Source organism: Xylocopa sonorina, chromosome 18 (genome assembly GCF_050948175.1).
Source record: "Xylocopa sonorina isolate GNS202 chromosome 18, iyXylSono1_principal, whole genome shotgun sequence".
Classification (NCBI taxonomy): domain Eukaryota; kingdom Metazoa; phylum Arthropoda; class Insecta; order Hymenoptera; family Apidae; genus Xylocopa; species Xylocopa sonorina.
The window spans coordinates 2,558,585-2,571,574 of record NC_135210.1 but is presented as its reverse complement, the minus strand read 5'-3'; the positions used below and the strand labels follow the sequence as shown (position 1 = coordinate 2,571,574).

General features: G+C 50.0%; 1 protein-coding gene across 3 annotated transcripts in view; it reads right to left on the bottom strand.

Moving 5' to 3' along the window:
• Nucleotides 1–485: 485 nt before the first annotated feature.
• Nucleotides 486–12,990, bottom strand: part of Klu (zinc finger protein klumpfuss) — a 74,502-nt gene continuing 61,997 nt past the window's right edge. For all 3 annotated transcript variants that reach the window (XM_076908245.1, XM_076908246.1, XM_076908247.1), the window contains exon 2: nucleotides 486–2,248. In XM_076908245.1, coding sequence (XP_076764360.1) covers nucleotides 581–2,248 — 1,668 coding nt within the window. In that variant the 3' untranslated portion in view covers nucleotides 486–580. The remainder of the gene's footprint in view (nucleotides 2,249–12,990) is intronic.

The window sequence follows — 12,990 nt, the reverse complement described above, 5'->3', positions numbered from 1 at the left end:
TACGAAGAGATTCCAACAATGAACAGCTTTCAACGATTACGATGGACGTACTGTGTAAGAGTGAAAACCATGAGTCCCAAAGAATGGTCTCGCAGATTCGTCAGGAGCCAACAAAAAAAAAAAGAGACACCCTTTGGTGCCTCTGCGCGGCTGACAGACGAAGTACGAAGGGAATACCAAGAGTAGTCATTGCTGGAACGAGCCTCGACGAGCCACATCGTTGGAAGACGAAGATCGCGCGAGTTTCGGGGCAAGCAACGGGGAAGACGATACGATAATACTGTTAAAAGTGCCTCGCGAGCGATATCGCGAACCGTTTTCAAGTAGACGACCAGCCAACCGTGAAAATGTCTCGAGAAGATGGCAAAATTCCAGGACAACGCGAAACCCTCGCGAGCGTTTCGAACGATTCCCAAAGAGACGGTTCGATCTTGCCTTCCACCGTTGTCATTCGCGAGCCCAGCGCGTCCTGTCATCGTCGTGGTCGCCTGTGGGACCACCTCGAGTAGGTCCCACGGCTGTCCATCGAGGCTGCGCGTTCTCCAGTCGGAGAACGCTGCGGTCATCCACCTGGCCGTGGTCATTCGGCCTTGATCGTGTCCGTGGGCGACGCCATCTCCTGCGCAAACGTGGGGCTGTCCTCGCCCGCAAGGAGGCCTGGTTCGAGCTTGGGCGTCTGCACGTCCGGGAATCTCGCGTGGGTCCTCAGATGCCTGGTGATCATGTCTCTGCGACAGGCTGCGTACGCGCACTGCGGACACTTGTACGGCTTCTCGCCTGTGTGCGTCCTCTGATGGGTGCTCAGATGGTCCGACCTGCTGAACACCTGGCCGCAGACCTTGCACGTGTACGGTTTCACGCCTGTGTGCAGTCGCATGTGTCTGGTGAGCATGTCCGACCTGGCGAAGCTCCTCTTGCAGACGTCGCAGAGGTACGCCTTCGCGGACGCGTCCTGGGGACCCTGTCTGCGATGCCTCGAGGCCATGTGCTTCGCGAGACGGTCGTGCAGACTGAACATCTGCCCGCAGACAGGGCACACGTACGCCACGTCCGCCCCTGGCGGCATCTCCTCCACCACAGGCGACACCTCCAGGTTGTACCTCACAGCGACGCTCTCCTTGGTCGTGGGCGACGCCACGTCCCCTTTCACCACTGGAACGCTCACAGAGCCCCTCGACACGATCCCAGGAGGCAGCAGTTGAAGGGCAGGCGGTCTACCGGAAACAGCCGCGGTGGCGGACGCCATCAGGTTCTTCATCGACAGGTCCAACGGCGACTCCTGAGGGCTCGTCGTGTCGATCTCGAGGAAACCACTTCTGATCGGGTGGTTCATGAACACTGACAGCGTCGAGAGCGACGGTTTCTGGTCCCAACCAGGCACAGGCCCGTTCAGGTCCGAGTCAGAGTGGCTGCGTCCCCGGAATATATCCGGCAGGTACTTGGTGTGCATGTAATGCTCGAAGCTGTACGACGAGGGCGTCAACGGCGGCAGACTGAGCGGTGTCAACGGCGTCAACGGTGTCAGAGGCGTCAATGGGGAGGTTGGCGAGGGTAGCACCATCGGGGTGTTGTTCGTCGACTGGGAACACTGGACGCAGGTGCAGCCTGCGTACTTTGGCGTCGACGATCTCTGATGGGGCGGATGGAACTGGTCGTACAGGTGGTTCGCGTTGTTCCTGTGGTGGTGCCTGTGTCGATGGCGGTAGTGGACAGAGTGATGGTGCGTGGGATGGTGATGATGATGGTGGTGGTGATGGTGGTTCTGCTGTTGCTCGTCGCTGGTGGCGTTGCTCGCGTCGTTCGCGCTAGCCTCCTCCTCGGTGGGCGTCACTGGCTCCTCGCTCTTCAGCCTCAGAGGCAGCAGGCTGATGCCTGACGGCGGGTCGGACCGCGAGGACGACCTTGGCGAGCCAAACACGTCCTCCTCCTCCTCTGACGCTGGTCCACTGCCTGGAAACCTCAGCACCTCGCCCTCGGATGGTGAACTGCGGTGCTGCAGGATGTCCAGCACCTGGTCCAGCCCCTTCCGTCTGCGGTAGTTCCGTCGATTCCGGTTCGCGGTCGCCGCCAGGGTGTTATTGTTGGTGCAGGACGGCGGTGGCGGCTTGGCCGGACCCGGGGGCGCGGCTGCAGCGTCCTCCACGGCGCTCTCGGCCATCGTCATCGAGGATGCGCGGCACCCGCCGCCTGGGCCCTTTATGCCGCCTACTACACCCTCGGCTACCACCGTACTGCCTCCCACCTCGTCCTGAAACAACGAAAACCACGCCGCTCTTTTACTCTCGCTCTTTTTCCAGCCGCGCGCGTAATAATCTCGCGACGCGAAAATTTATTGCTTAAATTACACTTGACGTTGGCGTGCAATGTCATGAATCATCGTCGAGAGCTGGATACCTTATCTACGAATCATCTGTACGCCCTACGATTCTTTGTTACGAGTTCAAAGCATCCGCGCGAGAGCAAAGTTCCTCGACTCTACAAGATCGTTCGTTTGTCCATTTCAATGCTTTACTCTCTTACGATTTGAGAAGCGTTTCAAGATGAAAGCCTTACGAGTTGAAAAAATCCACGCGAGAGAAAAGTTTCTTGGTTCTACAAGGTCGTTCGTTTGTACATTTAAATGCTTTCCTTTCTTACGAGTTTAGAAGCGTTTCAAGATGAAAGAGTAACCTGTACCAACACGCTGCTTACCGTGTCGACGCGAACGAGAGGCGCGACGAGGACGCAGGAGGGGAGCGGAGCTTTCGATCGGCTAATCGAACGTCGATCGACGCATCCAGTCGATCGCGACTTCCATTGGTCACAGTAAATCACGATTAAAGCGTTCGCAGGCATGTTTGCGATCCAGCCTGGCGCAGCCATGGAATCGACGAAAGGTGTGACGATCGCGTAGTCGATCTCGCTCTCGAAATGGCCGACCAGGGGCGACGTCGCACGTGTCGCGTTCCTCCGTCCGTGGGGCGAGTTTTTACGCGGGTTCGTTAAAATTCGAACGAGATCGCTGGTGGGGACGCGAGCCAATCGCGTTTTGTCGAACGTAACCGGTAACTAATCGATCGAGGCTCGATTCGCGAATAATTATACCTGGCGCGGGTAGATGTCGTGAATAAAAATGGCCCCGTTGCCTCTTATTACCCACTTTAACCAGTCTACTCCTCTCTCTCTCTCTCTCTCTCTCTCCTTTTAATGGGACCCTGCGAGAGGAGCGCGGACCACACCGCTCGTCCTGTTCGACGCGACAACGGCACTTTGTCATAAAACCACGTGTGCGTCGTCGAGAGAGTCTATTTGAAATTTAAATGCCGCGCACAGCGAGCGCATGAATCAACGCGAACAAACGGCGAGCCCAGCTGAAAACCGCCTTTCGTTTTTTTTTTTCGGTGTAGGCGAGCGTATCGATGCTCGCCAAGCGAGGAGAAGTCGCTGGACTCGTCCAAAGAGGACTTGTCCAAGAAATTTGTAACATCGCTGGCCACGCTTTCAACGCACCCTCTCGCGACTGAGCGATCGAAGGGATCGAAGAGGACGCGCCGCAACCCCTCGCGAACTTTATCGCAACGCTTGCTGTTCTTAATCAACTCTGCTCTAACGCGTGTCGTTAACCTTTCACAGATGATGTAACGCTGGTACTTGCGTTACAATAACTTTCACCAGGGAACGATGCTATTATTTAATCGAGGGTACCATAAAAGCACCAGAGGAAATGAAAGGAAATTCGAAGCGGGAGATAGAAAGAGGCGTTCTCGATCTTTCTTTTTTTCTCTTTTTTCCACCTCTTCTTCTTTTTACCGCCGTTCTCCGGTTCGAGAGAAACGCTCGAACGAGCCGCGCGTCGATTATCTAAATTACCCGTGGTAAATTAGACGGGCACTGGGAGCGTTTAAATTTTCGATCGCGATTTATTACGATCCCGCACGTGAAATATATATCGTCGGATGAAACGCGCCGCTCGCCACGGATCGCTCGCGATGCTGTCTTGTAGATCGCCGCGGCGATCGACGTTCCGTCGCGCGAGTTACGATTTTTCCGGCGACAGGGACGATTAGCCGCGTCTCGATGGGAATAGAAATTCGCGTTCCGGGAACGCGAGGACGTCCCAAGTCAGCTGACCACCTTTCCATCGGGTACCCTCGCATTCCTACGCGTACGCGGCCAGTCACCGCTCTTTCAAATCGATTTGATCCCAGAGTTCCTCTCCGCCGCCGCGGATCCTTTAATGGCGAAACCGCCTGGCTGGCATTAAAGAACGGAAAGTGCTCGCGTCGCGGAAACTTGCTCGAGAAAAGTCTCGTCTTGTCGTTGGGGTTCGCGAGATATTCCAAGCAGACGTGGACGACTATCGATTAGTGGAATTCGTGCGAAACAGGGTGCAAGGAGTGATAATAGTAATCATGTAACTTCTGATCACGATTCGTAAGTGAATTTTCTAAAATTCCACGACCAGAGTGTGACAGTGTGTCGTGGATCGAAAAATCGAGTCTCGTTTTGTCGTTGGGGTTCGCGAGATATTCCCAGCAGACTTGGACGACTATCGATTAGTAGAATTCGTGCGAAACAGGGTGCAACGAGTGACAATAATGATCGTATAACTTCAGACCACGATTCATAGATGAAAATTCCCAAATTCCATGAAAAATCGAAGCTGAAAAATCGATTAGCTCTCGAAACGATACTCGTAGCGAGTTAAATACCAGAGGGACCAAAGTTCCTCTTCATCTGGCGAACATTCACGCGTACGATTCTGTCGATCGTCTTTCTGGATGCAGGCGTCGACGCAGGACTCATTCCACGATCAGAGTGTGAAAATGCCTCGTGGATCGAAGAATCGAAGCTGAAAAATCGATTGGCTCTCGCGACGATACTCGTAGCGAGTTAAATACCAGTGGGACCAAAGTTCCTCTTCGTCTGGCGAACATTCACGCGTACGATTCTGTGGACCATCTCTCTGGACGCAGGACACTCATTTTTCGCGCGAAACAGGGTGCAACGAGTGACAATAGTGATCGCGTAATTCCTGACCACGATTCATAGATGAAAATTCCCAAATTCCACGATCAGAGTGTGAGAATGCCTCGTGGATCGAAGAATCGAAGCTGAAAAATCGATTGGCTCTCGCGACGATACTCGTAGCGAGTTAAATACCAGAGGGACCAAAGTTCCTCTTCGTCTGGCGAACATTCACGCGTACGATTCTGTGGACCATCTTTCTGGACGCTGGACTCCAATTTTGCCTCGTGGATCGAAAAATCGAAGCTCTAAAATCGATTAGGTCTCGCGAGGATACTCGTAGCGAGTTAAATACCAGAGGGACCAAAGTTCCTCTTCATCTGGCGAACATTCACGCGTACGATTCTGTCGACTGTCTTTCTGGACGCAGGTGTCGACGCAGGACTCGAATTTTCCGCGAGCAGACATCCGTTCGCCGCGATATTCGTATCGGTAGATCGACTCACGGATAGCGCGGTCTCACGGCGGTCCACGGCGTCCCTGTTCTTCCTACCGTGATGATCGTTTTCTTGTTCCCCCTCGCCACGTCGCGCCAGGCAGCCGCGTCGGTCGGTAGAGCCGCGCTGAGAGAGAAAGGGCCCCGATGATCGGTCGTAAAACGTAAAGGGGACTCGTAAACGGAGTGAAAAGATGTCAGAACGTAAAAGCCGGGAACAGGTCCCTGGCGAGGAGGTGTGGGCGTGCGTTGCCTGGCGTCCTCTTCGTCCCTTCCTCCCCTATTTCTCCCTATTCTTCTTCTTCTTCTCTCTCGACGTGTCTTTTTTCGTCTCTTCGCTTGCTCGCAGGATACGAAGAAGTTCGTCGCGTCTGCGATTATTTTGCTCGCGCGGTTCGTTCGTCGAGTCTTCAGGGTTGAACCAGGGGGTGAGTCTCGCGAATACTCGAAAAGCTTTGCTCTTTAAGCTTCCTCGAGGGTTTTTTTGTTTTGTTTCTTCACTTTCTCGCAGGATACGAAGAAGTTCGAGCGATTATTTTGCTCGCGCGGTTCGTTGGTCGAGTCTTCAGGGTTGAACCAGGGGGTGAGTCTTGCGAATACTCGAAAAGCTTTGCTCTTCAAGCTTCCTCGAGGGTTCGCACCAGCGTGCAACGATGTCGAAGGATATTTAATTCAATTTCTAATGGTCCATTGGGTTACGTTTCGGTTTTCTCTGCTCGAAGAAATCGCCAAGGCGTTGGTTTTGCGTCATCGATCACGCAACTCGATTACACAGCGTTCCATTAAATAGAGAGAGAGAGAGAGAAAGGAGAAATTTAATCTGTTCATTAGAAGCCTCTCTCCGTGACGTGCGCGCGATTTAAATCTCGAGGCAGTTTAGATATCGCGGATATGTAATTTGTTATTATCATTAATATCGTTACGCGGTCTCTCGAGCGCTTTTTTCAGTAAATGGTAACGATAGATCAGAGAGAAGTGTAACAGCGTCGAGGAGGAACAGAAACGTCCGCGCGAGAGGAAAGCGAGGCGCGTTTCGAGCGGAGTTGGTAAACCGCGGCGCAACAGCGGCAAGGGGAATTTGCAGGAGGGCCGTGGAAGATCATCGGTGAGGAATTCCAGCAGGAATGCCCTCAGGGAGGCACCTGTAACCGCGGCTCGACGGGAGAAACAGAACAGGTTGAGACATGGGCGTGGGTGGAGCGCTTGATCTTTCTCTCCCGCTCGATCTGCCTATATACAGGGTACTCTGCCCGCCCAGCGTTGGCTACGAGCGTCTCGCGAGTCGCCCTCGAAACGACGAGACCCTTCAGCGACGAGAAATTAAGAAAAACTTCGTTTACCTCGCTCGAGTTCGAGCAGCAATTTGTTCTTCGCTCGTAACTCGTTACGTTATCTGGATCGCGAGAGAGGATCGTATCAGGCTCGAAACAGAAGTTTCGAGACCTGGTATCGATAAAAGGAATCGACGCAGAGAGACCTTGTCAACCAAAAGGACAATCAAAGAGACGGGTGTTCGCATTAAAAGTGCCATTTCTTACGCGTCGAACGCGCTCCCCTATACGACCTGTCGTACATCCTCGAATTAGCCACGAAACAGCTGTAACCTTTTTAATCACCCTCATCGATGCCTCTCGTGGAATACACGCGTCTGCTAATAAGGCAATCGACGTCCCCCTTAGTTTAACAAATTCAAGAATGCGTTGGGACCACCTGCCTCGTGTCAGCTGTTCTATCCTACATTCGACACTCTCATCCTTATCAAAGAACTCCACGACCGTTTCGATTCTGACTAACCTCGTTTCATCTCGTTTTCACATCCACGATTATTCATCTCACTCATACAAACAAACAAAAATCAACCATTCTTCATAGTACCAATTCTTCGAAATCATTTCTTACTTAAATCGAGATTAAATTGGACTAAGATTCAGAGAGGTGATTAATTTAGAGAGGGACCTGAACGAAGGTGGTTCGAAGCCATCGCTACGATCGTCCATCCACCGCTCCACCTTCGGAAGGAAAGAGTAGCCTAAGGGCAGGCAGGCTTCGCAGTGGCGGTGGGACTCAGGCAAACTGCTACCAAAAAACCAGACGGGCTACTGAAGAGAAGCTGATCGTTGCTATCTACATAGAGAGAGAGAGAGAGAGAGAGAGAGTCGATCGAATCGAAAAATCGTCGAACGAACTTGGACACGACCGCTCGTTCGCGAGCGATCGATCGTCCAGCCTCAGCTGTTCCTCCACGCGGACGTCGAAGAGGGTCGTCGCGTTGCTCCATTTCCGCCGCGTGGACGCCCACGAGAGAAAGTGCGAGCGTCGCGAGGGAGGGAGAAAAATCTATACGGAACAGAGAGCATCCGGTCTTCGATCGCGTTTCCTTCCTCGTCGCTCGCAACCCTCGAGGGCAGTGGTGGGCCCTCTCGAAGAGGACGTCGCGCGCGTCTTCGAGAGGCGCGCGACAGATTTTATCGCCGCTGGAAAATTGCTGGTTATCGGCGCTGTGATTGATCGCGCAGCCTTTAAATAGACGATGGTAATTAAACGCGAGGTAATTTGCGCTGCGAAAGGAGACGCGAGTCGTTTGGTCGACAGGCCAACTAGGGCTGATTTAAGGAGCCTTGCGTGCACCTTCTTCTCTCTTTGTCTCTCTTCTACGCATTCGAATCTAACGAAAAAGGGGTGAATTTGCGCGAGAAAAATTGCAACTGAATATTGACTAACATTTTACAGAAAAATCGGTTTTGAAAATTTCAGGCATAACAGATTATTTCGCGAAAATGTTGTGCAAAGTTCATTTCTGAAGGAACGTGGCGCTTTCGATTAATTTTTTATTTTACATTGGCAATGAAAAATATTCTAAAGTTCTTTTAATTATCTTTTATATCTTCCTTCTTTATTTCGAAAGAATTTCGAAAATAAAAATCTGTGAACTACAGAGATTCTCACTGGTCAAAGAATAAATGGAAATTTATATGAGTTTTCTCTGAGATCGAATGCGAGAAGCAACTGGGTCAAACCAAAGCCATCCCGTTAGTCCCATCGAGCAGAACGGATATCCCTGGCGACACCGGAACACGTGACGACAGAGAGAGTCACCAGCTCGCATAATCCCTCCGTGTCGATCGTTAGAAACTCGAAAACCTTGTCGCGGAGGTCGCGACAAGTACTTTCGCCGGTTTTTAAGCGCGACTACGATCGACCAATAAATAACGCTTGGCTCGTCGTCGTTCCCTGAGGATGCAAAAACCGACTATCATACTTAACGTCACCCAGGAATGGTTGTAAGCATTTTATAAGGCTCGTAGATCGCTCCATCCCCCTCTGATCCTCGTCTCGTTCTTTTTCAGCTCGTTTTTGCTGCGAGTCGCGAACGATATCCCCCGTGAGGCTTCTTTTCTACGAAAGCCTGTCGACAGGTTGTGGCTCCTCTTCTTCTCGAGCGTGTGGGCTCGATCCAGAAAATCGACGCGCTTCCAAAGCGGTCGCAGAGCGTCGCGGTTCGATTCAACGCGGTCGCGTCGCGCGATGGTTATTAATTATCCTCTGTCCAGCGTTCGATCGTCGAGATAGCGAAATTAATTTGCTTAGCCTGCTGGCTGTCTCGCTTTTCATCCTCGAGAGGGGACAATCGGCTCCCTCGAGGACGGGCAATTATCGACGCGAGCCATCTACTCGTTAACGCTTTTGCAGCGTCAGAGATGGCTGAGGAGTAATTGGCTCCTCTGTTTTCTGTGGTGGATTAGAAAACGCGAGAGGGTTTTCGTATTTCGCGAGGACTATTGTTTCGTGTCTGTGTAAAACGTGGTAATTAACGCTTTAATGCGTGCAGTGACCATTTTGGAATTTACCATTTTCGATCGAATTGATTTTTAGTGACACTGTAATCGTTAACATTGCAAGGGTTGAAAAGTTCTCTTGTGGACGATGCGAAGGAAATTTATGCAGATCAGTTGGAGAAATAGAAAGCTTTGCAACTTTTGTTGCGTCAAAGATGGCTGAGGAGTAATTGGCTCCTCTGTTTTCTGTGGTGGATTAGAAAACGCGAGAGGGTTTTCGTATTTCGCGAGAACTATTGTTTCGTGTCTATGTATTGCTATGTAAAACGTGGTAATTAACACTTTAATGAATGGAGTCACCATTTTGAAATTTACCATTTTCGATCGAATTGATTTTTAGTTGTAATCGTTAAGATTGCAAGGGTTGAAGAGTTCTTTTGTGGACGATGCGAAGGAAATTTATGCAGACCAGTTGGAGAAATAGAAAGCCTTGCAAGAGTTTTGTTTCGCAAATATTACGATCGAAGACTGTTTAATATAAAATTTTAACTATAACTTGCAACCAAACACCAAAGTTGCAACCAAAATTGTAAACTAAGTGGTTAATAAATTTTTTAAAATTCTTTTCTCTGTCAAACGAATCGAGGATCGCGCGATAAAAAGAAGTTCAGCTCGAGCGGAAGCCAAGATTACGAACCGATACAGCACTGGCCTCTTCCTACGATCTAGTTAGCGCGATCGATCGATCCGATTGGCGTGTAATCGATTGGCCAGTGCTGGTCTAAAGGGACTCTGGGAATCCGCTGAATCACTCGTGGCATCGGATGATAACCGATGCAGTTCTCCTCAGCTTGTCTCCGTCGTTTAATAAGACGTCAGCTCACTTCTGCTCGCTTTAACAACGCGACAACTTCCCCTCGATCTTTCCCTCATCCATTTTCTCAATATTTCGCCCCTCAACTTCGATCTTTTACGATAAACTACATAAAAAACAAATCGCCAGCGAAATTATGCGTACGAAAACGATCGAGCTTCGATAAAATTCGATGAGAATCGTCAGAGAGATCGACAGTCCTCGCAGATCGTTTTCAAGATCGCAAAAGAGAGAAAGTCCACAATTCGAGTTCAAAATCCGCGAGACGAAAAACCATGGTTTACGACGACTTTTTACCCGCACTATGACCAGTGTTGCTCCCGTTTGGAAATATTAAAAAACCCCTGCGACTCGTTACCGCGTTTTACGAGCGCAGCTCTTTATAGCTCGCTCGAACCGCGGCAGATAAAACGTCGAGCGTTGCACCGCGACGAACCTCTCCTCCTTCAGCATCGACCGACCAACAACGATGGAAACGTAACGAAGGATCCTCCAGCGACGAATTAAAAGCCTCCGCCAGCGATTCCATCCGCGAAGCCACGCGTATCAGCAAGATATACGGCTGAGCGGCGATTACGCGAAACAATTTTCCCCGCTCGCAATCTCGATCCTTGTTTCCTGGCTGGCTATCAGTTCAGCTCGTAATAAATCGATTCGTTTACCAGCGCGTCTGTTATTAACTTATCTCCATTTCCGCCTCTCGTTTCCTCGCGGCTGAGCTAAGCGCTGGGTCGAGCGGTCGCGTTTAATATTTAACGCGTCATTTCGCCCGCCGCCATGGAAGATGGACGATCCGCGGGCTGGACGTTCTTATTTAAATGCCAGCTACGCTGGTACGGGCCTCTGGTAATTATTTCAACCGCCGCTCCCTGCCATTAGAGACGAGGCGGAGGAAGAGGGCGTTGGCGAGACGCTGGGTGGAAAAGCCGCGCTGCTGTTTCTTCGTCGATCGTTATCGAGCCGTTCGATCGTTGCCAACCGCCTTTGACATCCTTCGAGACGACACGCCTGCTATTTTGTAGATTGAACTTCGTTTTCTGTGGGTTTGTTCGTTTCTCTCTCTGAGAAACCGCCCTTTTGGTTTTTCTGGCGGAAGAAGAGGGCGTTGGCGAGACGCTGGGTGGAAAAGCCGCGCTGCTGTTTCTTCGTCGATCGTTATCGAGCCGTTCGATCGTTGCCAACCGCCTTTGACATCCTTCGAGACGACACGCTTGCTATTTTGTAAATTGAACTTCGTTTTCTGTGGATTTGCTATTTTTTTTTTTTTTTTTTTACTCTGTGAAACCGCCCTTTGGTTTTTTTTTATTGGTGCGAGACTCGTGGCGGAAGAAGAGGGCGTTGGCGAGACGCTGGGTGGAAAAGCCGCGCTGCTGTTTCTTCGTCGATCGTTATCGAGCCGTTCGATCGTTGCCAACCGCCTTTGACATCCTTCGAGACGACACGCCTGCTATTTTGTAGATGGAACTTCGTTTTCTGTGGGTTTGCTTGTTTTTCTCTCTGAGAAACCGTCTTTTGGTTTTTTTTTTTGAGTGGTGCGAGACTCGTGGCGGATGCAGCAGGGAGAGAAACAGGCAGCAGTCATTAGCGAACCGCTGCTCGAGTTGGGAAACTAAAAAGGAGCCGCGCGATGTGGCAGCTGAGGATATTCGTACCTGGTTTCAGGGAGTCACCTGTAAACGAGCGCACCGGTTGCGATCGAGCGTGCGAGCGCGGGTGGCTTTTCGCGGTTTCGCTTTCGCTTTTGAATGATCGCCATCTGGGACTCTTCGTTCACGATTAAACTAATTATTTGCAACCGTGGATACGTCAAGTGTGCACGAATTATAATAATATGTCGTTTTAATTTCAAATGCAATTAGATTGGATTCGATAATTTATATATTAGATTAAATTCAGTTAATTTAGATTCGCGAGGGTGGGTTTTCGAGGTTTCACTTTCGCTTTTGAATGATCGCCATGTTGGACTCTTCGTTCACGATTAAACTAATTGTTTGCAACCACGTGGGTACATCAACTGTGCACGAATTATTATTGTATTTCGTTTTAATTTCAAATGCGACTAGATGTCTGTGTAATTTACCTTTGCGAAGAGGAACAGCTGTAGACTTCGCAAGGCTTTCTATTTTTCCAATTTTATATAAATTTCCTTCGCATTAACCACAAGAAAACTCTTTGACGCTTACAATTTTCTGAAATCCTGCGTTGCAAAGTAATTAAACGGTATCAACGACGCATGGTTGATGGCAGTTCAGACGAAAAGAAATTGGCGAACGATCTATAGCGACGCGGGTCCGTTGGAGAACGAAGGAGGCGTCAAATTTCCTTCGCATCGTCCACAAGAAAACTCCTTAACGCTCGCAATTTTCTAAAATCCTTCGTTGCAAACTAATTAAACGATTTCAACGACGCATGGTCGATGCAGTTCAGATGAAAAGAAATTGGCGAACGATCCATAGCGACGCAGGTCCATTGGAGAACACAGAAAGCGTCAACATTTCTTCGAATTCTTTAACGCTTGCAATTTTCTAAAATCCTTCCTTGCAAACTAATTAAACGATTTCAACGACGCATGGTCGATGCAGTTCAGATGAAAAGAAATTGGCGAACGATCCATAGCGACGCAGGTCCATTGGAGAACACAGAAAGCGTCAACTTTTCTTCGATCTCTTTAACGCTCGCAATTTTCTAAAATCCTTCGTTGCAAAGTAATAAAATGATATCAACGACGCATGGTCGATGCAGTTAGAACGAAAAAAAATTGGTGAACGATCCATAGCAACGCAGGTCCATTGGAGAACACAGAAAGCGTCAACATTTCTTCGATCTCTTTAACGCTCGCAATTTTCTAAAATCCTTCGTTGCAAAGTAATAAAATGATATCAACGACGCATGGTCGA